Below are 12833 nucleotides of genomic sequence, written 5' to 3' on the forward strand. Positions count from 1 at the left end.
TTAAGCTATTAACCAAGCCTAAAACCGATGGTCCAGCGTGTTCAGTTACAAAAGTTGAACAATAAAGTCAGTCTGAAATACTTCATCTGCTTTCCCCACCGCTCCCTCCCACCTCCGCCCCCACCCACCCACCCACCTCCACCCCACAACATAACGCTTGCGAGTCAGAGATTAGTACTTACACAGGAACAGGAGTAGGTCATTCATTTCCTCAAGCCTCTCCCACCATTCAATTACATCATGGCTGATCTGTATCTTAACTCCATCTACCCACCTTGGTTCCGTAATCTTTAATACCCTTACCTAACAAAAATCCATTAATCTCAGCTTTTTGGGAGGAGAGAATTCCAGATTTCCACTACCCTTTGCGTGAAGAAGTGTTTCCTGAAATCACTCCTGAACGGCCGGGCTCTAATTTTAAGCTCATCACCCTTTGTTCTGGACTCTTCCACCGAGGAAATACTTTCTATCTACCCTCCCAAATCCTTTAATCATCTTAAACACCTCAATTAGATCACCCCTTAATTTTCTAAACTAGTCAGTGCAACCCATCCTTCTTAGCCTAGATATCATTACGGCGAATTTGCGCTGCACCCCATCAAACACCAATATGGTGTGGAGATGCCAGTGTTGGACTGGGGTGGACAAACCAATATATCCTTCCTAAGGTCTGATGCCCAGAACTGAACACTGTACTCTAAAAGGTGTGTAAATAGAGCTTTGTATAAATGTAACATAACTTCCACCATTTTGCATTCCAGCCGCCTTGAGATAAAGGCCAACATTCCTTTAGCTTTTTAAATTATTTTTTGTACTTGTCCACTAGCTTTTCGTGATTTCTGTACTTGACCCCCTAAATCTCTGCTCCTCCACAGTTCCTAGGTTCTCACCATTTAGAAAATACTCTGATCGGCCTAGCTTGAATACTTTATTGTACTTCAATGCTGCACAATTTAAGGATTAATTGTACAATATATATTAATGACTTAGACTTGGGTGTACAGGGCACAATTTCAAAATTTGCAGATGACAGAAAACTTGGAAGTATAGTGAACAGTGAGGAGGAAAGTGATGGGCTTCAAGAGGACGTAGACAGGCTGGTGGAATAGGCAGACACGTGGCAGATGAAATTTAACGCAGAAAAGTGCAAAGTGATACATTTTGGTAGGAAGAATGAGGAGAGGCAATATAAACTAAAGGGTACAACCCTAAAGGAGATGCATGAACAGAGAGACCTGGGGGTATATGTGCACAAATCGTTGAAGGTGGTAGGGCAGGGTGAGATAGCGGTTAATAAAGCATACGGGATCCTGAGCTTCACAAATAGAGGTATAGAGTACAAAAGCGTGGATGTTATGATGAACCTTTGTAAAACACTGGTTCTGCCTCAACTGGAGTATTGTGTCCAATTCTAGGTACCGCACTTTAGGAAGGATGTGAAGGCCCTAGAGAGGGTGCAGAAAAGATTTACAAGAATGATTCCAGGGATGAGGGACTTCAGTTTCATTGATAGACTGGAGAAGCTTGGGTTGTTCTCCTTAGAGCAGAGAAGGTTGAGAGGAGATTTGATAGAGGTGTTTAAAATCACGAGGGATCTAGATAGACTAGAGAGAGAGAAACTGTTCCCATTGGCAAAAAGGGTCGAGAACCAGAGGACACAGATTTAAGGTGATTGGCAGAAGAACCAACAGTAACGTGAGGAAAAACTTTTTTACACAACGAGTGGTTAGGATCTGGAATACACTGCCTGAGAGGGTGGTGGAGGCAGATTCAATACACGTGGCTTTCAAAAGGGAATTGGATAAGTACCTGAAGGAAAAAATTTGCATGGCTACAGGGAAAGGGCGGGGGGGTGGGACTAGCTGAAATGCTCTTGGAGAGCCGGCACGTGCTCGATGGGCTGAATGGCCTTCTTCCATGCTATAACCATTCGAAGACATTAATAAAGGGACTAATCTCTCTGATTGAAAAGTGAGAGAACACAAATTAAACACATGCCAGACTGAAACTTAAGGAAAATACTGCTGGATGCTGGAAATCTGAAATAAAAACAGAAAATGATGAAAAACACTCAGCAGACCGGACGGATGAAAGGTCATAGACCTGAAACGTTAACTCTGTTCCTCTCTTCACAGATGCTGCCTGATGTGCTGAGCGTTTTCCCGCATTTCCTGTTTTTATTCCAGACTGAAACCTCCTTATGTTGTATTTGTGAAACTCATTAGAAGCATATAAATGAAAATATTGCATTATTTGAATAGTCGTAGCTGCACCAGGTTGTGCCCCTGACTTTGGCCACATGTCCTTGATCTGCAGGTCTAGAGGTACGTGCGCCACCATGAGAAGCTGACCCCTGGAGGAACGCATGCGGAGTCTATGGTTCCCCGCACAGCGAACTGTGTGGGGGAGGCACCAAGCGTAACACCGGAAAACCACTGCATTGCCGAGAGAGGAAGGGAAAAGGAAGTTTCAACAAAGATCAACTGCATTAGCAAGAGATGCGACACAGGTCGCCTGCTGGCCTGGAAGGAATGTAAGGAAAAATGACAAAGACAGGCCGCTTTGGACATGTTAGGCTTCAACATGCCCTTTCAAACATACAGCCACATCGTTGCAAGTACAGTGACATAGAAACGAATCCCCCTCTCACCCTAAAATTCTATCTATTCCATTTATTCATTGCCGTCAATTCTAGGGAATTTTTTCTTTGAAATTCAAGTAACTGACCCATTACAAATATCTATGATATACTTACATCTGCAAGCACTTTCTACCTACAAAACATTACTTCCCATTGTCATGTTTTCATCACTTGTGTGTCAATTTTTGCCCAGGCCTTTCTTTTTCCCTTTGCCCACACTTAGAATGGAAACTGCCCATGTAAACTTGTCACGCTGTAATGACATCCTCATGCCAATAGAGGCACTGCAACACCTCCGTTTTGCCTCTCCCAGCTTCACAGCCTGTACTGCAGAGAAACGTCTGTGACCCAAGCGACTGCTTCCCAAACTAACCAAAGTTTTGCTTTTTAACTCTAAATATTAATACAAGATCAAAGTATTGTAGAACAATAAAGACAGAATGACGTTAAAATAGGGACTGAATTACATTGGTGTGCCCTGCTGCAGCTGTCCCCGTCCTCTAACCACATCACCGGAAGACTGCACTTGATCTTTACTCAGTATGGGTAACGCCAAGGGAAATTGACTCCAGTTAGATTTTTTTAATTTGCATTTGGTGCACATTTCCTGTCCCACAATTTAGAATCAGACTTCTCACGTCAACGTTTAACATTGATATTCGCTATATAGGATTTATAATGAGAAATACAATATCTAAAGATGTGAACATTTCGATGTAAGCAATGACTGCCTATTCACAGGCTCCCACAATTTGTGGCACTGTAGTGCTCCTCTCCAGCAACTTCCGGCTCCTTAGTTTGCATTCAAAACATAAACTGCCACGGAAAATTTTATTTATTTAAAAAAAACAAAATCTGCTTCCCCAACTCTGGCTTTGTCTCTCGGGCTGGTTGGCTCCCTTTGCTTTCACTGGAGCTGCCATCAGTCAATGAGGTCACTGGAGCAGTCCAGAAGCCTCCGAGAAAAGCGAAAATTTAACTTTTTTAAAAAAAAGTTAAATAATTCTGCTACAGTAGAATATCTGAATATGCAATCAGCTCGTACTTTGAAATGCAAGTGCCTAAAATATTCTTTTCTTTTTCAATGAATACACTGCAGCCAAAATATAGCTGTTGCATGTTGATAGATACATACACATGCATATATATCTAACACTTCAGAGCACTGTCAGCCTTCCAGTACAAATGAAAATAGGAAAAAACATAGGTTAAGAAATTGTGCAACATAAGATTACAAGCTGTACCTTTGTGGCTTGAATACACCTGAAGTATAAGGTTTAAGAACATAATAGGAGCAGGAGTAGGCCATTCGGCCCCTCGAGCCTGCTCTGCCAGTCAATAAGATCATGGTTGATCGGATCTTGGCCTCAATTCCACTTTCCCGCCCGCTCCCCATAACCCTTGACTCCCCTGTAGCTCAAGTATCTGTCTATCTCAGCACTGAATATATTCACTGACTCCGCCTCCACAGCTCTCTGGGGTAGAGAATTCCAAAGATTCACGACCCTCTGAGAGAAGAAATTCCTCCTCATCTCCGCTTTAAATGGGCGACCCCTTATTCTGAAACTATGCCCCCTAGATCTAGATTCCCCCGAGGGGAAACATCCTCTCAGCATCAACCCTGTCAAGCCCACTCAGAATCTTATATGTTTCAATAAGATCCCCTCTCATTCTTCTAAACTCCAATGAGTATAGGCCCAACCTGCTCAACCTTTCCTCATAAGACAACCCCTTCATCTCAGGAATTAACCTCGTGAACCTTCTCTGAACTGCCGCCAATGCAAGTATATCCCTCCTTAGAGACCAAAACTGTACGCAGTACTCCAGGTGTGGTCTCACCAGCGCCCTGTACAGTTGTAGCAAGACTTCTCTACTTTTATACTCCATCTCCCTTGCAATAAAGGCCAACATTCTATTTGCCTTCCTAATTACTTGCTGTACCTGCATGTTAACTTTTTATGTTTCATGTACGAGGACCCCCAGATCCCTCTGTACCGCTGCATTCTGTAGTCTCTCTCTCCATTTAAATAATAATTAGTTTTTTTATTCTTCCTACCAAAGTGGATAACCGCACATTTTCCCACATTATACTCCATCTGCCAAATTTTTGCCCACTCACTTAACCTATCTATATCCCTTTGCAGACTCCTTGTGTCCTCCTCACAACTTGCTTTCTGACCTATCTTTGTATCATCAGCAAAATTGACTACAGTACACTCGGTCTCTTCATCCAAGTCATTAATATAGATTGTAAATAGTTGAGGCTCCAGCACTGATCCCTGTGGCACCCCACTACTTACAGTTTGCCAACCTGAAAATTACCCATTTATCCTGACTCTTTGTTTTCTGTTAGTTAGCCAGTCCTCTATCCATGCTAATATATTACCCCCAACCCCTCTTATCTTGTGCAGTAACTTTTTATGTGGCACCTTATCGAATGCCTTCTGGAAATCCAAATACACTACATCTACTGGTTCCCCTTTATCCACCCTGCTCGTTACATCCTCAAAGAGCTCTAGTAAATTTGTCAAACACGATTTCCCTTTCATAAAACCACGTTGACTCTGCTTGAATGTATTATGATTTTCTAAATGTCCTGCTATTACTTCCTTAATAATGGACTCCAGCATTTTCCCAATGACAGATATTAGGTTAACTGGCCTATAGTTTCCTGCTTTCTGCCTCCCTCCTTTCTTGAATAGGGGCGTTACATTTCCAGTTTCCAATCCACTGGGATATCTCCAGAATCCAGGGAATTTTGGTAAATTACAACCAACGTATCCACTATCTCTGCAGCCACTTCTTTTAAGACCCTAGGATGCAGGCCATCAGGTCCAGGGGACTTGCCAGCCTTTAGTCCCACTAGTTTGCCTAGTACAGGAGACTTTGGTTTATCCAGAGGTTATATGTCCAGAATACTCGATCTAACGGCAAAAATCAGGAGCCGTTTTCTGTAAGTTTTTTTAGTTCTCGTTGCTTTTTCCCCCCAGTCAGGCACTGCAAGGTCTGTAGCTATGGCAACAGCTTCAGCTAGAGACGCTTGCAGCTGCAGCCGACTGTTTTGAAGCTGTTGCTAAGCAACAGGGTTTGTTGATTCACACGGAGCTTTTCAGTTCCGTATCTCTCAACATTAACGCTGGTATGTCCGGCACTTTTGATGGTACGGCACCAGCTCGGTCCCGTCAGTGCCGGATATCAGAAAGTTTCCTGTACAGTACTTTTTCTCCAGTGATAGTCATAGTTTTAAGTTCCTCCCTCCCTATATCAATTATTATTGGGATGCTTTTAGTGTCTTCCACCGTGAAGATAGATACAAAATATTTGTTCAAAGTCTCTGCCATTTTCCTGTTTCCCATTATTGATTCCCCAGTCTCATCCTCTAAGGGACCAATGTTTACTTTAGCTACTCTCTTCCTTTTTATATACCTGTAGAAGCTCTTACTGTCTGTTTCTATATTTTTGGCTACTTTACTTTCATATAATCTATCTTCTCCCGCTTTATTTTTTTTTAGTCATCCTTTGCTGGTTTCTGCAAATTTCCCAATCCTCTGGCCTACCACTAATCTTCGCAACACTGCATGCCTTTTCTTTCAATTTGATACCATCCTTAACTTCCTTAGTTAGCCACGGATGGTTCATCCTTCTCATCTTTCTTTCTCACTGGAATAAACCATTGCTGAGAGTTATGAAATATCTCCTTAAATGTCTGCCACTGGTTATCTACCGTCTTATCCTTTAATCTATTTTCCCAGTCCACTTTACCCAACTCTTTCTTCATACCTTTGTAATTGCTGAATACATTCTATGAACTCGTCCTCAAGGCTACTCTTGCCAATTTGATTTGTCCAATCTATATGAAGATTAAAACCGCCCTTATTATTTCTTGATTTATACGCTGTCCTACAGTGCAGCTACTGTTAGGGGGTCTATAAACCAATCCCACCGATTACTTCTTTCCCTTACTATTTCTCATCTCCACCCAAACGGATTCTACATCTTGATCTTCTGAGCCAATATCATTTCTCACCACTACACTTATCTCATCCTTTATTAACAGAGCTACCCCACCTCCTTTTCCCTTCTGCCTATCCTTCCGAAATGTCAAATACCCCCGAATATTCAATTCCCAGCCTTGGTCACCTTGCAACCACGTCTCTGTAATGGCCATCAGATCATAATCATTTATTTCTATTTGTGCCGTCAACTCATCTATCTCGTTATGAATGCTGCGTGCATTCAGATAAAGAACCTTTAATTTTGTCTTTTTCCCATTTTTCCCTACTCTGACTATTTGCTGGTGCACACTTATGTTCATACGCTCTGTCACTTCCTATCACACTCTGGTTATCATTACCCCTATCGCTACCCTGCACTATTGCCTTCTCCTTTCTCTTTGACGTTCTAAATTCCCCTGCACCTGAATCCTCCACCCCACTATTTAGTTTAAAGCCCTATCTACCGCCCTAGTTATTCAATTCACCAGGACACTGGTCCCAGCATGGTTCAACTGAAGCTCGTCCCAACAGAACAGCTCCCTCTTTCCCCAGTACTGGTACCAGTACCCCATGAATCGAAACTCATTTCTCCCACACCAATCTTTGAGCCACGCATTCAACTCTCTGATCTTATTGACCCTACGCCAATTTGCTTGTGGCTTAGGTAGTAATCCAGAGATTATTACCTTTGTGGGTCTGCTTTTTTATTTGACCCCTAGCTGCTCACTCCCTCAACAGAACCTCTTTCTTAGTCCTACCTATGGTGTTGGTACCTACGTGGACCACGACAACTGGATCTTTCCCCTCCCATTCCAAGTTCCTCTCCAGCACTGATGAGATGTCCTTAACCCTGGCACCACCGGGCCTTATGGGAACAGAAGTAGTTAGTACAACCGAAAAGGGAGTGGAGAACATTAGGTGGTGGGATTATGGTTCAACTAGATTTCCTTTTCACAGGTCTGTCATTCTGGATGTTCCTTTAAGAACTGGAATGGTGCACAACAAGTCATGCATTAGAAAATCTAATCGCCGTCGATAGTTCTCAACGCTGATGAAAATCCAATAGTCGATAAGTACTTACAGGCAGTAGACAAATATACAGCAGCTGTAGATCATGGGAAGTTCATCCAACAACTAGAACAAAGATTAAAAAGAAAATAATAGTGAGTTGTACGAGCAACACAAGAGCATATCCGATCTAATCTCCACATAAAATATGCTAGACCAGCATGAAGGCGTAGACGGCATTGATTTACCCATTCTATTGTATTTGTAATATTAGTGAAACGGTTCCAACAGGCGTCAGCAATGGAACAAAACCATTTTCTTAATTAGCTGGCACTTATTAATAAGCCACACAATTAGCTTTCATACTTTTCCTGGGATTGCTCACTGATGATGTAGGGTGTGAGCGATTTGATGGGATTGTTCACTGATGTAGGGTGTGAGCGATTTGATGGGATTGTTCACTGATGTAGGGTGTGAGCGATTTGATGGGATTGTTCACTGATGTAGGGTGTGAGCGATTTGATGGGATTGTTCACTGATGTAGGGTGTGAGCGATTTGATGGGATTGTTCACTGATGTAGGGTGTGAGCGATTTGATGGAATTGTTCACTGATGATGATGGGTGAGCGCGATTTGATGGGATTGTTCACTGATGTAGGGTGTGAGCGATTTGATGGGATTGTTCACTGATGTAGGGTGTGAGCGATTTGATGGGATTGTTCACTGATGTAGGGTGTGAGCGATTTGATGGGATTGTTCACTGATGATGTAGGGTGTGAGCGATTTGATGGGATTGTTCACTGATGTAGGGTGTGAGCGATTTGATGGGATTGTTCACTGATGTACGGTGTGAGCGATTTGATGGGATTGTTCACTGATGTAGGGTGTGAGCGATTTGATGGGATTGTTCACTGATGTAAGGTGTGAGCGATTTGATGGGATTGCTCACTGATGATGTAGGGTGTGAGCGATTTGATGGGATTGTTCACTGATGTAGGGTGTGAGCGATGTGATGGGATTGTTCACTGATTTTGTAGGATGTGAGCGATATCTTCGAATCATAGAGTTATACAGCACTGAAAGAGGCCCTTCGGCCCATCGTGTCCGCGCCGGCCATCAAGCCCTGTCTATTCGAATTCCATTTTCCAGTACTTGGTCCGTAGCCTTGTATGCTATGGCGTTTCAAGTGCTCATCTAAATGCTTCTTGAATGTTGTGAGGGTTCCTGCCTCTACCACCCTTTCAGGCAGTGAGTTCCAGATTCCAACCACCCTCGGGGTGAAAAGGTTTTTCCTCAAATCCCCTCTAAACCTCCTGCCCCTTACCTTGAAACTATGCCCCCTGGTTATTGACCCCTCTACGAAGGGGAAAAGTTCCTATGATGGGATTGCTCACTGATGATGTAGGATGTGTGCGACTTAAGTAGCAAATACAGCGGATTATTATGCAAGGCTCAAAGTGTGTGCAGAAATGGTGAAGGGTCGAGGTGAACCTGTAGTACAGAATCACTATGGTTATTCTTTTATTCAGACTTCTTTTTGAATATCTTGGAAGTATTTTTGAAGAACAGTAATAATATGCCAGTTGATATAAATCGCATTTTCACGGTCTGGGATGCTGGTAAATAACTTTTGAAATGGGTGATATTGTATTTCTAACTAAAATAATTGCTTTTGGTCTGTGGTTTTATACTCCTGAGCAATGTTTCCACTAAGCTGTGTGGCCATCTGCAAGGTCCCACACAGGCCACTCACCAGCTTTATCACTGCAGAAACCGCGCATGCGCAAAAATTGGAGTGGGCCGCACATTGTGGGAGGCGTGCCGTGCAGGAAGCAATGCGGCTTACGGGGGACGTTCCTCATGAGTCAACCTTTCTAATCAACACATTAAATCTTAGAGAGGAGGAGAAGATGGGGTAATGAAAACCAGTCAGCATATTGAAAGAATATTTTTTTTTTTTTTTATAAACTTGATCATAATAAATCTGTTTCACTTTAAAAACTATCAAAATTGATTTTAAGATCCTTTCTTTAAGTAGACTTTGCCCTACATTTTCTTCTCTCCTTTATGGGGGCAATTCTCAGGGTTACAACGATCACATCCAACTGCTTGATCAGCACCATCACCAAACCAGGGATCCATCATATGCATTAAGTTGCAGGATAAAATTACAGGCCACATGTTCGCCCGTGTGCCAAGTCCATTAGCATTCAGGTTCCGCTGATAAGGGCAGGACTCATCATTCATATGATTTTTTATCTCCACCCGCCCCCCCCCCCCCCCAACTCATTCTCAAGATGTGGGCATCGCTGGCAAAGCCAGTATTTATTGCCCATTCCGAGTTGGTCTTGAGAAGGTGGTGGTGAGCCGCCTTCTTGAAGCACTGCAGTCCGTGTGGTGAAGGTGCTCCCACAGTGCTGTTAGGGAGGGAGTGCCAGGATTTTGACCCAGTGACGATGAAGGATCGGTGACATATGTCCAAGTCAGGATGGTGGGACTTGGAGGGAGCTTGGAGGTGACTGTGTTCCCATGCACATGCTGCCCTTGTGAGTTACCACATTAAAGTGGGAAGTGGGGTAAACTGGATGATGGTGGGGGAAAGAGTTAAAATCAGTGAGAAGGTAAGGGGGCAAATCGGTGAGAGATGGTGAAGGGATAAATTGGATAGAGCTGTAGGACATGTCTGAAAGATGGTTTACTCCTTGCTTGTGACGTATAACAATTTATTGGTTAAAAAAATAAGCCCATTTGACAAAAGATGTCCAAGTCAATGAGAGGCCCTCATTTCATGTATTTTCAACAACAAAGCATCTAATGAATAGAGGGCTCTGCCGCCATGTAGAAATCCATCAAGTAGACTCAATTCCTGCAAGAGCCACTTGCTCAAAAAATGTCTGCTGCTGGCTTGCCGTGGGCTCAGTGGGTAAATGCACCACCTAGTAATTTACCAGGCCTGATGAAGATAGTTAATGTCAGTTGGATTGGTCTATGTGCTCCTGAGCTAAAGTGGGAACGGAAAGTCGGCCAGGGTTCCTGTTCCTATTTATTATCCTGTTGCTCTTGCTGCAGATTCATGTCAGGGTCAGGAGTGAACTCGTGGTGCTTTCCGTGTTCAAACAGCCTGCCAACACCAACAGTCCAGCCTCACACAATGGTGTGAGTTACCAGAGGGTTGCTGCCGCCTGTGGAAGTGTATCTCAGCGAGGGGAGGAGGAGGAGGAATTTACAATTTAAAAAGTCAATTCAGTACATAAGTAATAACGGTCTGTGCGAAATTTGACAACAATTCACATTTCTGGATTACATTCATAAAGTGCAAAAGCTTCACTCTTGTGGTTTATAAAGTCATGAGTACTTCATTGAAAGATTCCTTTATAATAATTCATTGTCACTCATCCATTATCTCAGTCAGTTACATCAGAATTTACAAGCGTTTGCCAACAGTGAACAAGCAGCAAGCTGCTAATGGTCACTGGACTGAAATTAATGGTACTGCAAGTCATTTGAAAATAAATCCACTGTAAGTGCAGGACATTTTTTTTAAAAGCAGACCATCTGTATTCTCTTTTAATACCTGCACAGCAGCAAGCAAGGTCGAAGTTCAGACAGGGACGCCTACAGCAAAAGTTCCCCAATAAAATAATGATTCTCATGTGGGTTTGTACACATTCATTTTCTTTAAGAAAATCAAAACCGATCGGAGCAGATAATTTAATACATTTTAACTATGCAAAATATAGGCACCCTTCCATGACAAAAGAGTAACTGTACAGAAATATCCGACATGTAACGACCATTGCAGAGCACTCTAGTCAAAATCTACACCTTTCCACATCTCCTCCGTTGCTGCTAATACTACATCGGATATACGGCACTGAAACAGGCCATTCGGCCCAACCAGTCCATGCCGGCGTTTGTGCTCCACACAAGACTCCTCCCGTCTTTCCTCATCTAAATCTATCAGCATAATCCTCCAATCCCTATTCCCTCGTGTGTTTATCCAGCTTCCCCTTAAATGCATCTATACTATTCACCTCAACCACTCCCTGTGGTCGCGAGTTCCACATTCTCACCACTCTCTGGGTAAAGAAGTTTCTTCTGAATTCCCCATTGGATTTCTTGGTGACTCTCTTATATTGATGGCCTCTAGTTATGCTCTTCAAGGAACTCGATTTATTCCTTTGTAGCGAATGCCTTACATTGTAACACGGTAACAGTTTCAGGCAGAGGCCCTTCGGTCCATCCAGTCCACCTATCCACAGTATTCCCTTGCTGCCTTTCTACTAATCCTGAATCCCATTTGTTGACGGGAACCTGCCCAGTTCCTTCTTGAAACCCATGAAGGTTTCCTGTCCCATCATCTATTCCACATATTTACCTGACTTTTAGTTTTTAAAAAAGTTATTATTGATTTCCTATTTTCTTTTGTTGTCCTTAATCTGCCTGCCAGGGGGTGGGGAGGGGGAAAAATCGTGTTTCTGCTTGTTGTACAGTCCAAAACTAGGCATCGTCAATATAAGAGAGTCACTAATAAATCCAAGAGGGAATTCAGGAGAAACTTCTTTACCCAGAGAGTGGTGAGAATGTGGAACTCGCTGCCACAGGGAGTGGTCGAGGCGAATAGTATAGATGCTTTTAAGGAGAGGCTAGATAAACACAGGAGGGAGAAAGGAATAGAGGGATATGCTGATAGGGTGAGGTGAAGAGGGGTGGGAGGAGGCTGGTGTGGAGCAGAAACACCAGCACGGACCAGTCAGGCCGGATGGCCTGTTTCTGGGCTGTAAATTCTATGTAATTTCTAAATATGACCCTTTCTGCCTCAATTCTGTACAGGGCAGAAAAGCTTACTTGGATCCAATTTCTCCAAACCTTTGATAATTTTAAACACTTCTATCGCATCCCATTCAAGGGAGAAAAGACCCAGGGGCAGTCAATCTTTCCTCATATATTCCCTTAAAGTTTTGGGGTCAACCATGTAGCCCTTCTCCCCACCCCCTGAAAATCACCAGGCTCAAAATCTGGCCTAGACGTGGAAGGTTCTCTGCAGCATGCTTTAAAAAGTTCAAGAAAATCTTGCTAAGTAATGGGAGGCCTCTGTATCCGTCACAGCCTTTCTCGTCGTTATCTTTTACTGAGGGAGTGATGTACTGTCAGGGATGCCACCCTTTGGAAGGGCCCCATCTGCCTGT

At 43.1% G+C, this 12833-nt stretch overlaps 1 protein-coding gene across 1 annotated transcript in view; it reads right to left on the reverse strand.

Annotated features, from left to right (window-relative positions):
• acer3 (alkaline ceramidase 3) overlaps positions 1–12833 on the reverse strand; it is a 177362-nt gene that overhangs the window by 118623 nt on the left and 45906 nt on the right. Inside the window, exon 3 of the mRNA XM_085999681.1 lies at positions 7718–7770. Within this exon, the coding sequence (XP_085855807.1) occupies positions 7718–7770 (53 nt within the window). The remainder of the gene's footprint in view (positions 1–7717; positions 7771–12833) is intronic.

The sequence above is a fragment of the Somniosus microcephalus genome, chromosome 10 (assembly GCF_052327205.1).
Source record: "Somniosus microcephalus isolate GS21.2 chromosome 10, FLI_Smic_1.0, whole genome shotgun sequence".
Taxonomy (NCBI): Eukaryota; Metazoa; Chordata; class Chondrichthyes; order Squaliformes; family Somniosidae; genus Somniosus; species Somniosus microcephalus.